This window comes from Anolis sagrei, chromosome 5, assembly GCF_037176765.1.
Source record: "Anolis sagrei isolate rAnoSag1 chromosome 5, rAnoSag1.mat, whole genome shotgun sequence".
In the NCBI taxonomy this organism is placed as follows: domain Eukaryota; kingdom Metazoa; phylum Chordata; class Lepidosauria; order Squamata; family Dactyloidae; genus Anolis; species Anolis sagrei.
In genome coordinates, this window is record NC_090025.1 from 7,002,222 (window position 1) to 7,026,051 (window position 23,830).

The window sequence follows — 23,830 nt, forward strand, 5'->3', positions numbered from 1 at the left end:
GTGACAAAGCAATACCCACTCAGATTGTATTCTTGCACATTGCTGATGTACCCGTAAAGAGGGCAGTGCCCAAAGATGACCAGCATCACAACCGAGCCATCGTCCAACGGGACGATGTGCGCTGAATGGCCGACCACGGCGTACTGCTCCTTGGCTTTGGGGGAGGCTTGGACCCAGGACTGGTTGGAGATATGAAACACCCAGAGCTCGTTGGTGACGTTCCCGGATTCATCTATCTTGCCTCCATACATGTAGATTTTATTCTGGAAAAGAAATTAACCCAGAAATTGTTTTCGCGTGAAAATACAAACAAATAAGAAAATTAATAAGTACTTGAGTGTATCAACCAATGAAGAAAGTAAAACCCTGGTGACCAGTCTGTTGGGGTTCAGCCTGATCTGTATGAACCTGATTCTCTGATAGTATTTCCAACTGAGCAAGCCACTGAACATGTAGTTTTCCCTGACAATGTGGAAACTGGTGTTGATGCTGTGTTCAGCGGCGGGGAAAGCGAAACTGAACAGCCGGATGAAAATGTTTCGGAATCCAGCCGTGATAGCTCTCCACCTGGTTTTTTTAATGAGGACCGAAGAGTACAGATAATGAGAGACAAAAGTGATTCACAGTTCCTACGAAGGTCAAATAGATTACAGGAGAGACAGGCTCAGGCTTCAAAGTCAAGGGGCGTTTCAAGGAATAGTTTCTTTGGTATAAGGGGCCGCCTGCCGGGTGTCTCCATTTTTCCATGGCCCAGAGGCTTCTAGTTTTCAAGTACATGGTTAGTACATGGTTAGTGAGAGGCTAACAGGTTCCTGGTTCTTGTATTGTGGTTTTTGGAATTTTGCTCAAGTTCAGAGATTTTCCTGACTGCTGTGTTTCTATGGTGGCTTTTTGACTTGCATTTAACTTTCTTTTGTAACCAATTTTTCATCAATAAAAAAGGATTGTTTTTCCTACAGTCCAGTGTGGTGGATTTAATCTTATGGTCTCGTTTCTTTATCTGGGATGCAACACAGTCGTGAAAGCTCTTCCACAAGAATGTGACTTCTCCCTTCTGTCACCCTCTCTGGACCAGAATCACACGAACCTTAGAAGCTTCAGTTGCTTCCTAAGAACTACACCCCATCTTCTGATATTTTCTTTTATTGTAAGACACCAATACATCATTTAGAATGGACAAAGGCAGGAGAGAAGACACTGCCAGAAGAGTGGAATGGAGTCACTAAGAAGTTTCAAAGGAAAATAAAACCTGCCAATAGAAAGTAATCCCTGTATTATTATTATTTTTGATTGCTCCTAAGTACCTGAGAAAGGTGAGTAGCCTGCTTGGCCGTGAAAACTGACTGGGCAAACTATGAGCTATGCATGGTTAAAAGTGTCATCAAACTGCATTAACTGTATGGTGTGGATGAGCCCTCGTTGAGACCTGGAAGCAGCTCATTAGTGTGAAATACTTAACGCTTATCCTTCCAGCTTCCCTTTATGCCAGGCTCCGCATTCAGATAAGACCAGAAATAAGGAGAACCCACTTACTTCATGGAAGGCCATAGAATGACCATATCTGATCACAACTGAATTCACGCTGCTGTTGAGAGGTAGCCACGCACTGGAAACAAGGTCATACCTGCAGGAGGAAAAGGGCAAAAAACAGACCAGTATGTCCTTTTGAACGCACAGCTACTATTTATACTACTCACAATACCTGAAGGAAAAGAATAGCACAAAAAAAAGAGTAATGAAAGGGATATTTACCCCATAAATAAAGCCAGTCCTGATGTGGGCATAACCATCATGCTAACAATATAAACTTCTGCACTTTTTAAAGTATGGAAAAAAGTAGCCCCAGAACAACTTCAAATAAATTCAAAAAGTTTATGGAAAATCCAATGAAGAAGAGAAATATTATTCCATTTTCTGTTTAGTCCTGTCTTCAAATATTCTCCTTGGACATCATTCAAAACAGAAGGGATGAATGGGAACCTTCTGCTTTAATGTCTTTTTATCCTGAAGTTCTATCGCAGACAACCAGGCACACAGCCACGCGAATTGCCACTTCTGGTTAACTTCTATTGAAGTCAGCTGTATTGACTTCAGATTGAGTGATTGGCTGATATAGTAAATATGCCTCAGATATGTGCGCTCAAAAACAATGTGTAACGTGCTTTTAAGAAAGTATGAGAACTCACTGTGGGGAGAAAAATAAGTCAGTATAGAGAAAACTCTATCAATTATTTATTAATGCAAAATTGCAAAATGTAGTCAATAGCAGGTTTGAGAGCATCTTTCCCACATTTTAGAGATCTCTGGACATTTTTAGACCCAGAATATGCTTCTTTTTTTTTGACCTAGAAGTAAACTGGAGCCAAAAAAAAAAATTCAATAAGGAAGACCTCAAACCCAGCCTTCATCCTCTGTTTCTTGTTTGTCTGAAATGGCTCGGGCCCCGCCTATCTTTGCGATCGCATCTCCCTCTATGAACTGGTGCGAACTTTAAGATCTTCCGGGGAGGCCCTCCTTTCGCTCCCACCACCATCACAAGCACAGTTGGTAGGGACGAGAGAGAGGGCCTTCTCGGTGGTGGCCCCCCGCTTCTGGAACACCCTTCCTGGAAAAATAAGACAGGCCTCATCCATCCCCTCCTTTCGTAACAGCGTGAAGACCTGGTGGTTTAAACAAACCTTTGAGAACGACTAGTACTAGCACAGCACCAGATACTGTAGAAACTGGTCATATCTTTTTCTACCAATTACCCAGGTCACTTTCCTCTATTAGGCCCTGAAAATGTACAGCCATAGACTCTACCTAATTTCCTGAGCCCGGCCCGGCCTTTTGAACTACCTTGAACAGGCAGGATTATATTAAATATATGTGCTATTGTGGTTTTTAATGCTTATTTTGTCTTGTTAATTTTATGTTCATGCTGTTCTCTTTGTATGTATTGATTATGTCACTTGGAAACCACTGAGTCCCCTTGGGGAGGTAGAGCGGTATATAAATAAAGTTTTGTTCTTGTTGTTGAATCCAGGAGGATCTATTCTGGACTGGCTTTTCTTGTAAACACTGGGCAAAATCAGACTGATAGGCCTTTGGATTGGGATGTTGGTTCTCCATCACCTACATTGCCAAGTTGAACTGGAAGCAGGTGGCCAAGGAGGCCCAGCACTGCACAGGATTGACTCAGAGGATGACAATGATGATGACAGAGGATCTGAATGCAGCTCCTGCTCCAACAAAGACAGTGCCTTTGATTGTTGGTGCAGAAGGCAGTCATATGTCTAGGCCAGTGGACTCCCCGAACAGAGTAGTGCTGCTGTGCTACAGCCCAGCGGAGGGGCCAACATACCAGGCTGAGGGGACGATGGTCACCACAGTTGTGGGTCAAGTGCTGACCACCAAAGAGCTGCTGGTGCAGGGAGGGCTGGCCGCCAGGACTGCCTTGGCCATCCTGGTCTTGGGAGTTAATAGTCTGCTTCCTCGCCACTTAGCTCCATGCGAAGCAAGGCACAGGGATCCTGGCAAAATCTGGATCTAGAACCCAGTTTTGACTCTAGAACCCAGATTTGATACTAGAACCCAGATTTGACCCTAGAACCCAGTTGGGTTTTAAAGGCCCCCTCGTTTTGGAGTTGCAGAGCTTCCTTAAAGGAACCCTAACCCTTGACCCCTATTAAGACCCCAAACATTGGGGATTGTTCTACAATCAATTGTTGCAAGGAGGAAAGTAATGTCAATCATATTTATTCCCAATACACCAAAGCACATACGTTTCAAGCCTATCCGTATTTATGTATTGTTGAAGGCTTTCATGGCCGGAATCAATGAGTTGTTGTAGGTTTTTTCGGGCTATATGGCCATGTTCTAGAGGCATTTCTCCTGACGTTTCGCCTGCATCTATGGCAAGCATCCTCAGAGGTACTGAGGTCTGTTGGAACTAGGAAAAAGGGGTTTATATATCTGTGGAATGACATAGGTGGGACCTACAACAACCCTATCCGTATTTATTAAACATAGACATAGCCATCTTTTTTCCTTTTTGTTCCATATAAATTTTTTCTTTTTTAAAAAAATACTTGTGTCTCTAGACCATAATAGTTGTGTGCGTGTGCGTGTGTATAGATAGAGAGAGAGAGAGAGAGATCAAAAGTGAGGGAAAATAAATAAATACTGGACAGTTGTCCACTATGTGCCATTCACAAAAATACATGGGTGAAGATTGAAGATGGAGCCCTGTGTTCTGCTATGTTTGCAAAAGACAGAATCCATGCTCCTTGGGACAGATATCCTGAGAGTTGGGTCAGGCTTTCTGCCAGGCCCCTGAGCATCCAATTATGCCAAGCTCTGAACGTTACTCAGCATTGAATTCCTACACAAGACTTCAGAGAGACTACCAAGAGTCAAATAAGGATACTGACCAACAGAAAAATGTCCAGAGAAGAGCAATCAAAATGGGAAAAGGTCTGGAAACTAAACCTTATGCAGCTTAGAGGATTTCATACTGAAGATGGAGTTAGCTTAGTTTCCGCCGCTCTAGAGACTATGATACTTAGGCGATCTCTCGTTGGACGAGTAAGATGGTCTTCCATTATGCGTTTCCTTGTGGGTTCGTAGGTGGCTGTGGAGCCCTATTCTTGACCCGCATCTTCTCCCACAGTGAGGGCATTGGTTTCCAGGTGGAAGGCGGTCCCGGTCGGGGTTGGCTTGATGCGCCTTCCTCCTGGCACGTTTCTCTCTTTCGCCCTCCACTCGTGCCTCCTCGAATTCTGTAGCACTGCTGGTCACAGCTGACCTCCAGCTGGAGCGCTCAAGGGCCAGGGCTTCCCAGTTCTCAGTGTCTATGCCGGAGATTTTAAGGTTGGCTTTGAGCCCATCTTTCAATCTCTCTTCCTGCCCACCAACATTCCGTTTTCCGTTCTTAAGTTCGGAGTAGAGCAACTGCTTTGGGAGGCGGTGGTCAGGCATCCGGACAACGTGGCCGGCCCAGCGGAGTTGATGGCACAGGACCATCGCTTCAACGCTGGTGGTCTTTGCTTCTTCCAGCACGCTGACGTTTGTCCGCTTGTCTTCCCAGGAGATTTGCAGGATTTTCCGGAGGCAGCGCTGATGGAATCGTTCCAGGAGCTGCATGTGACATCTGTAGACAGTCCATGTTTCGCAGGCATATGGCAGGGTTGGGAGGACAATAGCTTTGTAGACAAGCACCTTGGTATCCCTACGGATGTCTCGGTCCTCAAACACTCTCTGCTTCATTCGGGAAAATGCTGCACTCGCAGAGCTCAGGCAGTGTGGTATTTCGGTGTCGATGTTGACTATGATATGGAGCAATGGATACAACTACAGGAAAAGAATTTCCACCTGAATAGTAGGAAAAACGTCCTGGTGCTCACAGCTGTTTGACAGTGGAGTGCTCTACTATCTCAAAGGCCATGCTTTTGGGGAAACCTTATCAAAGCAGTTTTCAAAAGGCCAAATGGAAAGAAGGGAAACATTTAATAGAAGTTTCTGAAAACAACTGCTGTTATTTGCTCTAGCATAAGATGTGATTCAAGAACTATTAAGAGAGAGACAAATTAAAATGAAGCTGCCCATGGAACTTCTCTGCCTGTCCATCACCAAACATACAACCATTTTGCAAAATTTTACTTACGCCAAAACCATTTGGGAATCTGTGTGGTTGAACATGTAGCCTCCAACGACCCACATGATGTCATCATGGACTATCGCTTTATGCGACGCTCTCGGGAGTTTGGGCAGGTAGAATTCTTCACGGGTCCAAAATGAGCGGTTTGCTGGAACAGGAATCGAGCAGTCTGTGCCTAAGTGGAGAAGCAGATATTGCATTTTAAGAGTTGAGATCAGGTATCAATAAAGGGATCCTGTGCAAACTACTAGCCCATAAAATATTACAGACATCAATAGAGTATAAATTCACTAAAAACTGGCGAGGAGCTTTAAAAAAGTCCTAACTGGAGGTATGAGAGTCCAAAAGCCTAAATGATGCTGTAATTAGATGGCTCCAGATTTGCAAAAATATAAAAACTCTAGAAAAGGCTTGTTGGACAAGGCCAAAGCTATATATCCTACCTAATATTCTGTCCACAAAGTGACAAATAGTTAGTAGCCAGCTGTATTAAATCACTACTGACCGAGAGGTCAAGAGTTCGAAGCCAGCCTGGGTTGGAGTGAGCTCCTGACCATTAATACTCTAGCTCGTTGTTGACTTATGCAGCCCGAAAGACAGTTGCATCTGTCAAGTAGGAAATGTATGTACCGCTTTATGCGAGGAGGCTTATTTAACTAATTTACGACATCATAAAACCTTCCAGCAGTGTGTGTAGGAATGAGGAAGTACTCCATCAAGGACTTGGTGTCACAAGTGGACAGTGAAGCAGCAGCTCCCCCTGTGGTCAGAATCGAGCATACCCTCATGAAGCTGGAAAGCTGGAATGTTAAATTGCCTCTGTGTCTGTTTATATATGTTGTATGTCTAATGGCATTGAATGTTTGCCATGTATATGTGCATTGTAATCCGCCCTGAGTCCCCTGCGGGGTGAGAAGGGTGGAGTATAAATACTGTAAATAATAAATAAATAGTAGCCTATATGGAAAGTTCTGCTTGCAGGGTTGCAAAGGTTCTGCTATTGAGATTATGTGTATACCATTGAGATTATGTTTCTGTCATTGAGATTATGTACAGCAGTGGTTCCCAACCTTTTTTGACCAGGGACCACTTTGACTAGGGACCACTCTCCAACATTAGTTTTTGAATCAGTTTTTGGTCAACATTAGATTCGGTTTGGTTGTTTGGGGTGCTGATTCAGAAAATTGCACTGGATAGACCACATGAGCTCTAGTTTCTGATACAGAACATATGCCATCCAGTAGTCGCCATCTCTTCACCCACAGAAACCATATCCAACAATCTAGAGCTGTTGTGGTAGTAGTCATCTTTCATGAGTAGTCAGCCTCTCCCCTCCTGACATCCCCGTTGCCCCAGCACTATAAGAGGGTTTCGCAAGACCGGTCACTCCCATTTCTGCATGGTTACGAGGCAACAGTGTAGTAATAGTGAGGCCGTGGAACATATTTCCGTTCTTGTGGACCACTGGTAGTCCATGGACTGCAAGTTGGGAGCCACTGATGTACAGGAATGGGCGAGATATAGGAGAAAAGAAAACTAATTTGATATGTAAGCACAAAGAAACCCAAAGATATAGCTGAAATCTGGTAGTAAAATTTGCTAGGATAGGGGTAGTTACTGCCTGTCAGGATCTCAGCCGTGAAGAGAAAACAAAAAAAGGAGGAGCCAGATCTGAAACTCTGTTAGCTAGTGCCAACTTCTCACCCACCTTGCCATCCAGCAGTGCAGATGCACCCTTGAGAGACGTTCCTACTGCATTGGCCTCTCTCTGGGGAGCCACAGTCTTCGGGGCAAAAAGGAATGTCACAGGCTTCTCCTTTCCAATGCTCTGAACATTCACACTCCACCACTTTGCTGCTGTTGGTGAGCCTGCATTCCCCTTGGCCGGAGCAGTTGCGAGGGCAGACGTTGAAGCTGCGGGCAGAGAAACAGAAGGCTCACATCAAGCATTGTTCTGACAGTTTTTGTAAAGCAAAACCTAACTCTGAGCATTTTACTTTCAAGTAAGTTTTTTTTTCTTTTTGTCATGTCAGGAGCGACTTGAGAAACTGCAAGTCGCTTCTGGTGTGAGAGAATTGGCTGCCTGCAAGGACGTTGCCCAGGGGACACCCGGATGATTTGATGTTTTTATCATCCTTGTGAGAGGCTTCTCTCATGTCCCCGTATGAGGAGCTGGAGCTGATAGAGGGAGCTCATCTGCCTCTCCCCGGATTCGAATATGCGACCTGTCGATCTTCAGTCCTGCTGGCACAGCGGTTTAACCCACTGCGCCACCGGGGATTCCCAGTGTAAGTAATGTAAATAAGATTACTTCAGGATCTAATTCCTCTTCATCACATATTTACAGACATAGTCAGAATGGTGAAAAGTCAAAAGTGGCTGCTGGCTTTCCATAATGCTGAAACTAGGGCTCAGCACCATGGATAGTTCATTTCAAGCTCAAAGCAGATTTACTGCCCAAATGGCATGCAATTTGCCAAACCACCTCTGTGAAAGGCTTCTCCAGTCTTTCCAACATTTTCTGGAGATTGCACACTATTCTGCTGGAAAGTGACCACAGAATCCTATTGGAGAGCCTGTTGTTTCTAGAAATCTCTGGGTCCTCCAGCATGACTGGAGGAAGTTGACCAGAGTAGAAGAACTAGAGGTTCCTAGAGAGATCCTTTTTAATCAAATCCATGAATAATCAAATTTGTAAAAAAAAAAAAAAACTGCAAAGGTGGAGGAACGGCTGTATTTATATTGTGTCTGTGAAGTACCCACTGAGACCACAAGATGGTACTGCTGTGTCTAGAATCTCAGGTTCCTACAGCGTTTACAGCTCCATCTATCAAGCAAGAACTAGCTATCTTTAGGAATGTATAGGTCTTCCAGCACAACTCTATAGTCAACATGAGTCTATACAATTCTGAGAGTTGTGTACTTAAGTGTATACAGTTCTGGGAGCTGTGTACTTAAATGAGCAAACTTAAGTCTATACAGTTCTGAGAGTTGTGTACTTATATGGGCAAAATTAAGTGTATACAGTTCTGAGAGTTGTATATTTAAATGGGCAAACTTAAGTGTATACAATTCTGAGAGTTGTATACTTAAGTGGGCAAACTTAAGTGTATACAATTCTGAGAATTGTATATTTAAATGGGCAAATTTAAGTGTATACAGTTCTGAGAGTTGTGTACTTAAATGGGTAAACTTAAGTATATACAGTTCTGAGAGTTGTATACTTAAATGGGCAAATTTAAGTGTATACAGTTCTGAGAGTTGTGTACTTAAATGGGCAAACTTAAGTGCATACAGTTCTGAGAGTTGTGTACTTAAATGGGCAAACTTAAGTGCATACAATTCTGAGAGTTGTATACTTAAATGGGCAAATTTAAGTGTATACAGTTCTGAGAGTTGTGTACTTAAATGGGCAAACTTAAGTGCATACAATTCTGAGAGTTGTGGCCCAACAGCACACGGAGAGCTGCATTTTGCCAACAAAAGAAAACTCTTTTTAGGGGAGGTGCAAGTGAACAAATGACATGTCAAGCAGCAATTGTCTGTCTGTTGCTCCTCATATCTGGTGAAGAGCCAGGTAGTTGCTGCAGGTAACACAAATGTACACATGACAGCATGTACTACAGAGGTCTAGAGAGAGCATTTCTAAGATGGACCTTTGGTATTCAAATATTTGTGTAGAAATGAAACTGTGGTCAATGAGCTCACATAATAAACAGGCCTACTTTCATCACTTGCTAAACTACCAAAAGTGAAACCAAGTTATTCCTATGTTTTACTACAAGAAAGAGAAGTAGTGTGATCTATATTTCAAAATGGCCTTGAAATGTTATCCAAGAATAAGTTCTTAAAGTCCTATTATTGTACAGTACTTTCAACATTTTTCCTTGGAACCCCTTATGTATATTTACTGACTCGTAGGAGATGTTGAACCCCGTCAAGTTATATGCCGCATCGCTGAAGAAGTGCAGAAGAGCATAGCCGGAGGTGGCAACGACTTCTGGAACCGTCTCGTTGTTTTCCCTCTCAGGAACAATAAGACCGCTGCAAGAGAGAGGGCACAGCAGTAAAAAGAGGGATTTCAACAAGTGCAGTTGGCCCAAAAACACACCTGTCCCCACTATCTAGCTAATAAATATAGGTGTATATTTTTGATGGTTTTCACAAACAGGATGAAGGCCTTCATGACATGCAGGCATAGTTTATATGTGTCACAAGATATTACTGAATCACCACATTGCTCGCATAGATCTCTCAGTGATCGATTCAATGTATAGTCAGACCTCCACAGTCACTAGGGTTGGGGACACAAGACTCCCATGAAAGTATCTCTGAACGTATCTCCCTCTATGAACCAGTTCGTAGATTAATATCTTCCGGGGATCTGCCCCACAGGTGCAGCTGGTGGGGACGAGGGACAGAGCCTTCTCAGTGGTGGCCCCACAGCTGTCAAACTCCCTTCTGAGTGAGATCAGGTTGCGCGCGCCCTGTCCCTCCTGACCTTTAGGAGACAGCTAAAGACCTGCTATGAAACCAAGCATTCAGCCCATCATAGAAATATTTAAACTTAAAGTGAAAGTTGAAAGTGCAATGACCTAGGACTGTTTATGACAACTGCTATGTCTCTGTGTGATAGGTGATGTTATTTTAATGTTTTATACTGTTTTTATTGATGGCATTGAATTGTTGCCAACACTGTGAACCGCCCTGAATCCCCTTCGGGGTTGAGAAGAGCTGTATATAAATATCGCAAATAAATAAATGAAAATCTGTTACCACAAATAAAAGAATTGGGATTTTTTTAAAATCTGAGAGAACACCTCTTTAGGAATGTATAGGTCTTCCAGCACAACCCGAGGTTTTGGGCTTGGTTCGAGGTTTTGGGCTTGAGTGTTACCAGTACGCAGATGACACTCAGCTGGTGCTGAAGATGGAAGGCCGACCGGACTCTGTACCCGACTGTTTCCATCAGTGCCTCGAGGCCGTGACTGGATGGCTGCGTGCCAGCAGGTTGAGGGTGAATCCAGCAAAGGCGGAGATCCTATGGCTGGGTCAACTGGGCAGTGGGGATATCCAGCTGCCTACCCTGGATGGCGAGGCGCTACGCCCGTCACCATTGGTAAAGAGCCTGGGAGTCTAGGTTCTTGTGGGTTTTTTCGGGCTATAGAGCCATGTTCTAGAGGCATTTCTCCTGACGTTTCGCCTGCATCTATGGCAAGCATCCTCACACCTCTGAGGATGCTTGCCATAGATGCAGGCGAAACGTCAGGAGAAATGCCTCTAGAACATGGCTCTATAGCCCGAAAAAACCCACAAGAACCTAGTGATTCCAGCCATGAAAGCCTTCGACAATAGCCTGGGAGTCCTTTTGGACCCTCTGCTGACGATGGAGGCCCAGGTCTCCACCGCTAGCAGAACCGCCTTTTTTCATCTGCGGCAGGCTAGATGGCTGGCCCCCTCCCTGTCCAGGGACGACCTAGCTACGGTGATCCAGGCCACGGTCATCTCAAGACTGGACTACTGTAAAGCCCTCTCCATTGGCCTTCCTCTGTCGGTGATCTGGAAGCTCAAGTTGGTACAAAATGCAGCTTCTTGGCTTCTTGTGGGAATTCCGATGAGATGCCACATAACCCCAATTTTACTGCAGCTGCATTGGTTACCCATTAAGCACCGGATCACTTTCAAAGTGATGGTACTCATCTTTAAGGCCTTGCATGGTCTGGGGCCGATGTACCTGAGGGACCGCCTCACCCCCTACCAACCCCAGAGATCCCTCCGTTCTGAGGACAAAGATCTATTGTAAATTCCCAGTGTCAAGACCTTGTGTCTAACAGCAACCAGACTCAGAGCCTTTACAGCAGTGGCACCATCGCTCTGGAATACTCTGCCACCTGGAGTCCGTGCCTTGTGGGACTTATCAGCTTTCTGCAGGGCATGTAAGACATATCTATTTCAACGGGCCTTTGATCTTTGATTGTTTTTGAATTGTTTTAAATTGTTTTTAAATTGTGTTCGATTTTAGCCTGTTCTTGTAAGCTGCTCTGAGCCCCAGGAGAGTGGCGGCATATAAGTTCAAATAATAAATAAATAAATAAACCCTATAGTCAACATGCGCTGAAAGGTGGCTCTATAATAGGCATGGGCAAACTTCAGCCCTCAAGGTACTTTGAACTGCAACTCCCACAATTCCTAACTAGATGTTAGCAATTGTGTGAGTTGCAGTCCAAAGCACCTTGAGGACCGAAATCTGCCCATGCCTACCCTAGAATCACATTGGAGGATCTAAAGGATCCTAGAGATATTTTCTCTCTCGAAATCTCTGGTCCTCCAGCACGACCGGAGGAAGCTGACCACGGAATCACACCCTCAAGGTCCCCCTAAAAACCATTTTAATTCAATCCATAAATAATCAAATCCACAAAAGTCTAAGCTGCAAATGTGGAGGAACAATTCTATGTTTCACTGGAACACATAGTTCTTTTTAACGGTGAGGGACTTAAAAAAAGAGGCAATAAGAAGATCCTCTTGCAACCTGAGATAACAAGCATATAATGCTCTTAAATTATGCATAATATAATCTTAGTCATAAATCAAAGGTGGGGTAGCAAGATCTCACATGTATTTCTAAGAATAGCTGAAAGAACGCACAATCTATCTAATCTCTATTTGCATTCCATGTTTCTCTTTAGAGCCAACAGGTATGATGCAGCTTGGGGTAATTAAAAATAATTTAAAAAATGACGTCAGATGTCCCTGGTTTGTGTACTTTTAAGGACAGAAAAGGCTTCTGATTAAGAGACAACATTTCAGGCTTTTGAAAGTGCAAAAAGAGAACTCAATGTACGCAAAAAATATTACCACAAAAACTCTTGCACTTGCAAATAGCCTTGCTGTATGAGAGGGTTAAGCATGATCCAATAAGATATTTGCAAAGCAATCTCTGCTGTCAAGTAGCTTGCAATCGTTAACGCTGAGACTTGTTTGCTTTGGTTGTAAACCCACAGCTTATCAAACATCACTACTACAATTATCAGAACGTGAAAGCTGTCTAGAATTCAAGGGCATGTATAATGGCGGAATGACAGCAATAACAACATTCAGTACCTGAAATTAGTGTGGTCTACAGTCAATCTTTGCATTCCTCGGATGTTTCTACCAATACCTATTTATATTTTGCAAATATGTGAGAGGATCTGATTCCCTGAAGGGCTTAAAACAGCCAGGGTTTGCCTGCTCAAAGAGCTGTGTTGAGGAAGAGGATCTGATGTGTTGCTTGAAGCGTGTGTGGGCAGGTATGTGCCTTCAAGTCGGCTTTCACTTAAGGTGACCTCATGAATTTCTGAGGGTTTTCATATGCAACGAAGACTCAGAGCTGGTTTTGTCAGTTCCTTCCTCTTAAACATAGCCTACAGCAGCTGGCATTCATTGGCAGTCTCTTATCTAAATACTAAGAAGGGTCAATGCTGGTGAACCTACAAGAGTAGATAAGATCTGGTGCTTTCAAGCTATTTAGACCCTGTTGCTGGAAAAGGAACGCATGAGAAGACTGGGAAAATGAGGGAGAAAGGTGCCCAGGAAGGAGAAAAAAGCTGAAGAAAGTGAAAGGGGGTGGCATCCAAGATTTTTATTCACAAGGACAGAAAATAAGACAGGTTGGAAAGCACAAATGCTATATTAATTGCAAACTACTACTGCTGAAACCTCAGTATCTTCCTCATCCATCACTTTGACACTTCCTACAACTAAGGTCAAATATGATTACAGACTGCAGGAAGAGGAAGGAAGGCAAGGACTTCCCTAAGTTCCTCAACAAGGTCAACATCTGGTGAAACTTCCTAGTTATCTGCTTCTCACAGACTGCAGTCAATGCTGGTTTCAAATACTTAGCAGAACTCAAGCCAACCAATTGTAGAGCCATGCAAACCATGGCCCTTCCCTGACTCTACAAATACTTGAAGACAACCATGCAAAGCTTGGGAAAGCACTTTTTTTTGGGGGGGGGGGGGGAACAAGCCCTGGAGACAGCAACCAAAAAGCCCACGATATGGTTCAGATATGTGGATGACACCTTCACCATTTGGAGCCATGGAGAAGAAGAACTCAACAGGTTCCTGGACCATCTGAACAACATCCACCCAAACATCCAATTCACAATGGAAAAAGAAAATGAAGGAAGACTGCCTTTTCTAGATGTCCTAGTTATCCGCAAACCAGATCAACAATTGGGTCACACCGTCTACAGAAAACCCACACACACAGATAGATATCGACATAAAAACTCCAACCATCGCCCAAGTCAAAAAAGAAGCACCATTAAAGCCTTGGCAGACCGTGCAAAAAGAATCTGCGAAGCCCACCTCCTCCAAGATGAACTGAACCACCTCAACTGGGCTCTCCAGGCCAATGGAGACTCCACCTCAGACATCAGAAGAGCTGCAAGACCACCGAGAAGAAGTCACGAGAGTCAAGACAAAGATCCACCCAGAGGAAAAGGGTTCCTGCCATACATCAAGGGAACCACTGACCGCATAGGGAAGCTGATGAGGAAACATAACATACAAACAATCTACAAACCCACCAAGAAAATCCAACAAATGCTATGTTCAGCAAAGGACAAGAGGGATCCTCTCGCTTCCGCAGGAGTCTACCGTATACCATGCAGCTGTGGACAAGTCTACAGAGGGACCACCAAACACAGCAGCATTGCCCAAACACGAATCAAGGAACATGAAAGGCACTGCAGACTACTTCAGCCAGAGAAGCAGAGCACCTGAGGAACCAGCCTGGACACAGCATATTATTTGAGAACACAGAAATGCTGGACCACACCAACAACCACCATGTCAGACTACACAGAGAAGCCATTGAAATCCACAAGAAGCGTGTGGACAATTTCAACAGAAAGGAGGAAACCATGAAAATGAACAAAATCTGGCTACCAGTATTAAAAAAACTCTAAAATTACAACAGCAAAACAGCAGAAAGGAAACAACCAGGCACATCTTAACACCTCTCAACAAAAGGTTTTCCCAGGCTCAGCCAGGCGTTCAAATGCTAATGAAGGTGGTCAGTTGAAACATTTACACCTAGCTCCAGCAGAGAAAGGCTCTTTGCCCCATCCCAGCCATTCCACAGATATATAAACCCATTGTCCTAATTCCAACAGACCCCACTACCTCTGAGGATGCTTGCCATAGATGCAGGCGAAACGTCAGGAGAAATGCCTCTAGAACATGGCCCTATAGGCTGAAAAAACCCACAAGAACCTCATGCAATATTCAATAGCAGGGAACTGTCTGTATCAACAACAAAAGAGGTACTAGCCCATTTCAAGGAATGCGAAGTGCAAGCAGGGAAAAACACCTTTTCTATTTATTTAAAAAAGTATTTTATTTTATAAAAGCAGTTCCTCGACACAGACTTTCCAGCCAGATTGGCCCCTCCACATTGTGCTTGCCAGCTCTTGAATTTCAGATCAGAGAACACAAATGACACAATCAACAACATGAATGATGAAGGGAAAAAACATTTTAACCTTATATTTGTCTCTCTTTCAACCACTTCTGCTTTCCATGCCTTACCGGCATGACTCACCAAGAAACAAAGATGTGTTGCTGTTCAACACATCTGAAAAGCGACAGTCTTGCAATGCTTGTACACTAATTTTAATTTTATCATCTGCATCCATACATGAACTAGTAAAGTGCAGGGGCTGGAATATTGGGACTATGATGCTGAAGACCAGAGTTCGAAACCTAAATCAGTGAGTGACCTTGCACAAGTCACTTTGCTTCTGCCTCAGAGGAAGGCAGGTGCAAACATCTTCAGACCAAACATCTTCAGACACCTGTTACAGGGTCACTTTAGGCAGGCGACAAGAACGCACATATATACATACATGCACATATACATGAGCATCTGCATCTCCCAAGAAAGAGTATGGAAACATAATCTCTCTTTGTAATTCTGGGTTTATAAACCTTCCGTTAGCAATAGAGTGGGTGCCGGAAACAATATCATACGAAAGCTGACTGGCACAACCTGGGGATCACAACCAAACACAGTGAAGACATCTGCCCTTGCCCTATGCTACTCTGTTGCTGAGTATGAATGCCCGGTGTGGAACACATCTCACCACGCTAAAATAGTAGATGTGGCTCTTAATGAGACATGCCGCATTATCATGGGGAGTCTGCGCCCTACACCACTGGAGAAATTCCACTGTTTAGCCGGTATTGCACCACCTGACATCCGCCGGGAAGTAGCAGCCAATAGTAAAAGGACCAAGGCAGAGACATCTCCAGCTCATCCCCTGTTTGGGTATCAGCCAGCACGTCAACGACTTAAATCCAGGGGAAAAAAAATTAAGATCTACAGAGACACTCGCTGGAACACCTCAGCAAGCGAGAGTCCAAAAGTGGCAGGCTCAAATCCAGAACCTCAATCAATGGCTGATACCAAATGAGAGACTTCCCCTTGAGCACACAGAAGACTGGGCAACTTGGAAGGCCCTGAACAGACTGCGCTCTGGCACCAAGAGATGCAGAGCCAATCTTAAGAAACGAGGCTACAAAGTGGAATCCACGACATGTGAGTGTGGAGAAGAGCAAACCACTGACCACCTGCTGCAATGCAACCTGAGCCCTGCCACATGCACAATGGAGGACCTTCTTGCGGCAACACCAGAGGCACTCCAAGTGGCCGATACTGGTCAAAGGACATTTAATCAACTACCAAGCTTGCAAACTTTGTGTTTTGTCTGTCTGTTTGTTTTGTTCTGTTAGAAATGTAATACAATTGTCTGGTTGCCCTTGACACGATAAATAAAAATAAAGCAATAGAGTGAGTATGAATCTTTCAAGAATTACACCAGGCATCCTCAAATTGCGGCCCTCCAACTGTTTTGGCTTCCAACACCCAGAGAAACCCCTATTGCCAGTTTGTTCAATTGTCAGGAATTGCACACATATCCACACAGTATTCAAGAACTTGTTTGTTCTATCAAACAAATAAATGCACTCTCAAAGTTTCAGATGCAATTGTATATCTCCAAACAACTCACAGTCTCACGGGGATAGTTCATAGAGTGGAACAGAATCAATGCTTCAAATGTATTCCTAAACAAACCTCAGAAGAAGCAAGAAATCAAAGTAGGTATCCATACACAACGTAACACAGAAGATGCATTCGAACTGCACACTCAGGTGCTCTGATCCTGCATTCATGTAATCTAACTATTCCTGGTTTTCACCCGAAAATTTCTAAGGTCATAAACTAGGGTATGCAGTGCAACCTGCACCAGGATCTCTGTCTCCAAAGCCATGTCACATGCATTGAAGTAAAAAGAAGAGTTCCATGCTAAACTGTCAGGGCTCAGATTCATAGAATCAAAGAATAAGAGCGTTGGAAGGGACCACATGGGCCATCTAGTCCAACCCCCTGCCATACAGGAAAAGCACAATCAAAGAACCCCTGACAGATGGCCCTCCAGGCTCTTCAGATTCCCAAAGCCTAATTTGGCATTTGCCACCCTCCACAGCAGCCGCTCGAAAGACACAATTCCATCACAGCTTCTGGGAAAATCAGCCCAACTGCTCAGCCAAGGGAAAACTAAGAACAAGCAGCACTTTGTTTGCACATCACAGTGGAGACCTACTAAAACCTCTCCAGAGTGTTCAAGTAGTTGTTCACAGATAAGCCATTGTGTTAGCACATTTCGCCTGTACAACGCCAGACGTATCTGTGTATTTCTACACCAGCAACTATTCTCTATTGAACATATTGCTAGTACACATCAATATACAGATTTTAAACAACACAAGCTGTAGAGCAGGGGTCCTCAAACTAAGGCCCGATGGCCAGATATGGCCCTCCAAGGTCATTTACCTGGCCCTCGCTCAGGGTCAACTTAAGTCTGAAACGACTTGAAAGCACCCAACAACAACAACAACAATCCTATCTCATCAGCCAAAAGCAAACCTGCACTTCCAATTAAAATACTAATAAGTTTACATTTGTTAAAATTGTTCTTCATTTTAATTATTGTATTGTTTTAAAGTAGGGTTTTGGGGGGGGTTTTGCACTACAAATAAGATATGTGCAGTGTTTGAGGGACTGTGACCTGGTCCTCTATTTAAAAAGTTTGAGGTCCCCTGCTGTAGAGTGTGTGAAACCAAGGAGCAGAAAGGTTACATCTATGAAGTAATAACTATTGTCTGAAGGTTTGAGAAATTGTGGAGGGGAAAGAAGAAAGATGGAACTGTAGGATGAATCTACACTGTAGAATTGATGTAGTTTCACAATACATTAATGAACAAAATCTGGCTACCTGTATTAAAAAACTCTAAAGTTACAACAGCAAAACAACAGAGAGGAAACAATCAGGGACAGCTAATCACCTCTCAACAAAAGATTGCCCCAGGCACTGCCAGGCCATCAAACGCTAATCAAGGTGGTCAGTTGAAACATTCACACCTAGCTCCAACAGACAAGAGTCCTTTGTCCCACCCTGATCATTCCACAGATATATAAACTCTTTTTCCTAGTTCCAACAGACCTCACTATCTCTGAGGATGCTTGCCATAGATGCAGGCGAAACGTCAGGAGAAAATGCCTCTAGAACATGGCCATATAGCCTGAAAAAACCTACAACAACCCACTTTAACTACCATAGCTCAATGACATGGAATCATGGGAGTCAGAGTTTGGTGAGGCATCAACAGTCTTGCGAAACCTCCAGGACTAATGATTTCATAGCTCTGAGGCATGGAGGTAAAGCAGCATTGAACTCCATTAATTCTACAGTGTATATGTGCTCTTCAACCCGGCTAAGCAAAGTAGGCTTGGTTTAACTTGGGCCTACACAACCTGTAGTTCTCGAGGTGTTTGGATGACCTAAGACATCTTGCCCAATGGTCAGGAATTGTGCTTACTGAACTTCAAAACACCCAGAAGGCCATAGGTCCGCTTTAACGCAAAGGATGGTCACATATGATGCAAGTGCAAAAACAGCAGGACTATTGAAAATGATGGAGCTCCTGCGGAAACCAGCTGGCTCTTTGACAAAAACCCTACTTATACTGAGCAATTCACACCCCATATCAATTAAAGCTGAAGTCTTCTCAACAGTTCTGAGTTTAGAAACATATTTCTTTACCGTAATTGATTCATTCATTCCCAAAAATCAACTGTGGGGGGGGGGGGGGGAATCAAAAGCATTTTTGTGGGTTTTTTTGGGCTATAGGGCCATGCTCTAGAACATGGCCCTATAGCCCGAAAAAACCCAAAAGAACCTAGTGATTCCAGCCATGAAAGCCTTCGACAATACATCAAATGCATTTTATTTGAGAACACAGAAATGCTGGACCACTCTCACAACCATCATGTCAGGCTACACAGAGAAGCCATAGAAATCCACAAGCATGTGGACAATTTCAACAGAAAGGAGGAACCATGAAAATGAACAAAATCTGGCTACCAGTATTAACAAACTCTAAAATTACAACAGCACAACAACAGAGAGAAAACAAACAAGGACATCTAATCACCTCTCAACAAAAATTTGCTCCAGGCACTGTCAGGCCATTATATGCTAATCAAGGTTGTCAGTTGAATCATTCACACCTAGCTCCAGCAGACAAGAGTCCTTTGTCCCACCCTGGTCATTCCACAGGTATATAAACCCTTTTTCATAGTTCCAACAGACCTCACTATCTCTGAGGATGCTTGCCATAGATGCAGGCGAAACATCAGGAGAGAATGCCTCTAGACCATGGCCATATAGCCTGAAAAAAACCTATACAACAACCCAGAAATCAAAATCCTAAGGAACATAGTCCAAGACAGAGGGAGGCTCTTGACAGATGGGCAAGGGTCCTTGATGGGCAAGGGTCTGAGAGCATCTGTTCTGGTTTATGCCCTTCCAAAGGATATTGTGTGTAAAGGGGCAGCACAAGATGTGAACAGATATCTAGTTGTACTATGTTTCTGATATAGGAATAGGATGGAAAGAAGCTTCTGAGAGCCGTTCAGCAGTGGAACTCTCTGCCCTGGAGTGTGGTGGAGGCTCCTTCTTTGGAAGCTTTTAAACAGAGGCTGGATGGCCATCTGTCAGGGGTGATTTGAATGCAATATTCCTGCTTCTTGGCAGAATGGGGTTGGACTGGATGGCCCATGAGGTCTCTTCCAACTCTTTGATTCTATGATTCTATGATTCTAGTCACCGCTTATGCTCCAGTTCCAGGGCATTGAAAAAGCTCATTCTATTGCAGATGGAGAATCAAAACATGCTAGGAACTGGGCATCCCTAGGCCGGCCTTCCCCTTTCGGTCATAAGAATGTGGAAGTTCCAAGTGCTAAGTTTATTTATTTCGGGTATTTTTACCCTGCCCTTCTCAACCCCCTGAAGGGGCTTTTCAGGGCAGCTTCCAGCTGGCACATATTTGATGCCTACAATTAAACACAGTAAAATACACAGCAACAGTCATTATAAATAATTAAAACATTAGGTTAATGCAATAAAATCTAATAGAAAAGAAGCCATCGTTTCGCCAAGATCTGTAATTAGTGAGTCCATTTAGCTTATCATAATCCATTCCAAAGCTCTCGTCGTCACTGTCCTTGTCAGGCTGCAAGAATAGGGCTCCACAGCCACATACGGACCCACAAGAACACTGGAAGACAATCTTCCTCGGAAAACGAGGGATCGCCTAAGTAAGTAAGTAAGTAAGTAAGTAAGTGTCAGGCTGCCAGATTACCCAAAGGCCTGGTCCCATATCCATGTTTCTAATTTCCTTCTAAAAGAGAGGAGGGATGACAGTGATCTAATTTCCCCGGGGAGTGAATTCCACATGCAGGGGGCCACCACCGAGAAGGCCCTGTCCCTCATCCCCACCAGTCTCATTTGTGACAGGGGCAGGGCTGAGAGCAGGGCCTCTCCAGGAGATCTTAAATTCCTAGGCAGGACATAGAAGGAGATACGTTCGGACAGGTACGCTGGGTTGGAGCCGTATTGGGTTTTATAGGTCAAGACCAGCACTTTGAATTGTGCTCAGAACTGGATCGGCAGCCAGTGGAGCTGACATTGCAGAGGGGTGGTATGGTCCCTGCATGACGCTCCGATGAGTAGTGTAGCTGCCTCTCATTGGACTAGTTCAGGGGTCCCCAAACTTTTTAAACAGAGGGCCAGGTCATAGTCCCTCAAACTGTTGGAGGGCCGGATTATAATTTGGAGGGGGGAAAAAAGAATTAATTCCTATGCACACTGCACATATCTTATCTGTGGTGCAAAAACACTTAAAAACAATACAATAATTAAAATGAAGAACAATTTTAACAAATATAATCTTATTAGTATTTCAATAGAAAGTGTGGGCCTGCTTTTGGCTGATGAGATAGGATTGTTGTTGTTGTTGTTGTTGTTGTTGTTGTTGTGTGCTTTCAAGACATTTCAGACTTAAGTTGACCCTGAGCGAGGGCCGGGTAAAAGATCTTGGAGGGCCGCATCCGGACCCCGGGCCTTAGTTTGAGGACCCCTGGACTAGTTGAAGTTTCTGAACAGTCTTCAAAGGAAACCCCACGTAGAGCACGTTGCAATAGTCTAGTCCAATGTTCTGCTGAAAGTTGCACTAGAATGTTTATCCTCCCCACACTCACTCTCTGTGCCAACCAGATATGACTCCAGAGAGTTGCCCATTCCTCCAGAGCTCCTTTTAGGGACTACAGTGGTGGGGGAGACACTGATATCTGTCATTGAAAAACTCCTCAAGGTGCCATCCCATATTTCTCCATTCTTTACACAGAGATGGAGCTATGGAACTGATGCCTTTGCTTTCCATTTCAAACGATGTAAGCCTCTTTGAGGTCCGCTTGTTCGACACGAATGGAAGGCAGTGAAACTGGACTTTGCTGCCAATTTCCAGCCCTGAGAAGCATTACTGGTGGCCTAGCCAAATATACTGCTTCTGTTGTATTCATTGTGGGCATCTACAATCCAGAAGCTGAAGCCATATAGGAAGACAACTTGTAGGCAACGGAAAGAACCATTCTAATGCCCTAAGGATGAGCATCCACTCCACTGAAACAAGAAGCAAATTAGAGAGATTTGTCAGTGCTGGAGAGCCATCAGTCTCCTAAAGTACTTGAATACCAAGGAACCTGGGTTTATCAACACCTGCCCACACTTGAGATGACAAGCATATGAATATATCAGTCAAGAGCATGAGGACAACACGATGAATATGCAAAATGAACTGAAATTAGATTTACTTAGTATGGTTCTGTGTTGTCAGAAAGGCAAGTGACAAGATGAATCAATTACAGCGCTCACCGCCATTTCAGGTAAAACAAAACACAGAAGTCTATTTTCACATGTCGAAATGTGTTTATCCTCCAGCGCTGATTTCCAAAGGTTTTATATATACATTTCAAAACACACAGCTCTTTAGACTCACGAGCTACTTAGGAGGGCAATTAAAAACCCATTCATCTGCAAAGAATTAAATAAAAACAGCCAACTCACATCATGCTCACTCCACCCCTTGCAGATTAAAATGCCATTTAAAACATCTGCAAGATTCAAAAGACACAGCTACACCATTTGCCCAGATGGACCATTTCTTTGTTGCGTTGTGCTCGTTCTAGATAAACAACCTCTCTACAAAATATTTCTCTCTCCTCTTCCTTGGAATACATAGCATTTCTTACAAAGGAAGAGTCTGACTGCTTGCCAACAAGAAACAAGGGTGAAAGAGCTCACAATAACCCCCAGACTATTGCGGGTTAACCATTTGCACCCATTTCCAAAATAAAATGTCTGGATGCACCCAAACTTCCAACAAGACCTGGCAGCTGAATTCTTAGCATGGCACACACTGACTCACTAAAGGGCAAAGAGCACCATGCAGGGCGTTTTCCTGAGGTCATCATGCACCTCAGTGGTCAAAGGGCCATAGCCATAAGTACACAGTGATCTACTAGAACAGTGGCTCTCAACCTTCCTAATGCCGTGACCCCTTAATACAGTTCCTCATGTATCGGTGACCCCCAACCATAACATTATTTCTGTTGATACTTTGTAACTGTAATTTTGCTAATCGTCATGTAAATATCTGATATGCAGGATGTATTTTCATTTACTGGACCAAATTTGACACAAAAAGCCAATATGCCCCAATTTGAAAACTGGTGGGGTTGAGGGGGATTCATTTTGTTATTTAGGAGATGTAGTTGCTTGGATTTATAGTTAACCTATAATCAAAGAGTATTCTGAACTCCACCAACAAAGGAATCGAGCCAAATTTGGCACAAAGAATTCCCAAGACCAAGAGAAAGTACTAGAAGGGTTTGTTGGGCATTGACCTTAAGTTTTTGGAGTTGTAGTTCATCTACATCCACAGAGCACTGTGGACTCAAACAATGATAGATCTGGACCAAACTTGGCACAAATACTCAATATGCCCAAATGCAAACACTGGTGGAGTCTGGAAATATGCAGGAATTGGGATGCTCTAAAAGAAATCCAAGGAGAAGAAAGCTTGCAGCTCAGAAGCAGTGCATTTGGATCATCCTCCTCTCCTAAAGGGGGATGCTGGGAGCTATAGTCCAGAAGAGAGTGTGGATATGCTATTGTGTGTGTTGTTTGCCGAGGGAGTCATTTTTGCCCATGCGCTGTAGCATCTTTTTGCTTTGTTGGCTTTTTAAGTCCCTTCTGCTGTGTTTTTCAGTGTTTTTATGAGTGATGGGTCACTCAATGGTCTGATAGGTGTATTGTGTCCACATTTGGTGTCAATTCGTCCAGTGGTTTTTGAGTTATGTTAATCCCACAAATGAACATTACATTGGGTTGTTGTAGGTTTTTTCAGGCTATATGGCCATGTTCTAGAGGCACTCTCTACTGATGTTTCGCCTGCATCTATGGCAAGCATCCTCAGAGGTAGTGAGGTCTGTTGGAACTAGGAAAATGGGTTTATATATCTGTGGAAATATGGGACAAAGGACTACAGCTTCCAGCATCCCCTAGACCAGGCCCTTTAGGAGAGGAGGATGATCCAAATGCTCTGCTTCCAAGCTGCAAGCCTCTTCTCCTTGGATCTCTTTGAGAGTATCCCAATCCCTACATATTTCCAATTTCCTATTACTAGACTGCAACTCCCAGCAATCTTCCAGATAGATAGATTAGATAGATAGAGATAG

At 43.7% G+C, this 23,830-nt stretch overlaps 1 protein-coding gene across 1 annotated transcript in view; it reads right to left on the reverse strand.

Moving 5' to 3' along the window:
• The window catches only part of ATRN (attractin), a 332,072-nt gene that overhangs the window by 216,267 nt on the left and 91,975 nt on the right, over positions 1 to 23,830 (reverse strand). The window contains exons 4-8 of the mRNA XM_060779447.2: positions 9,554 to 9,682; positions 7,347 to 7,552; positions 5,645 to 5,813; positions 1,534 to 1,624; positions 20 to 263 (exon numbers count right to left, since the gene is read on the reverse strand). Coding sequence (XP_060635430.2) covers positions 20 to 263; positions 1,534 to 1,624; positions 5,645 to 5,813; positions 7,347 to 7,552; positions 9,554 to 9,682 — 839 coding nt within the window. The remainder of the gene's footprint in view (positions 1 to 19; positions 264 to 1,533; positions 1,625 to 5,644; positions 5,814 to 7,346; positions 7,553 to 9,553; positions 9,683 to 23,830) is intronic.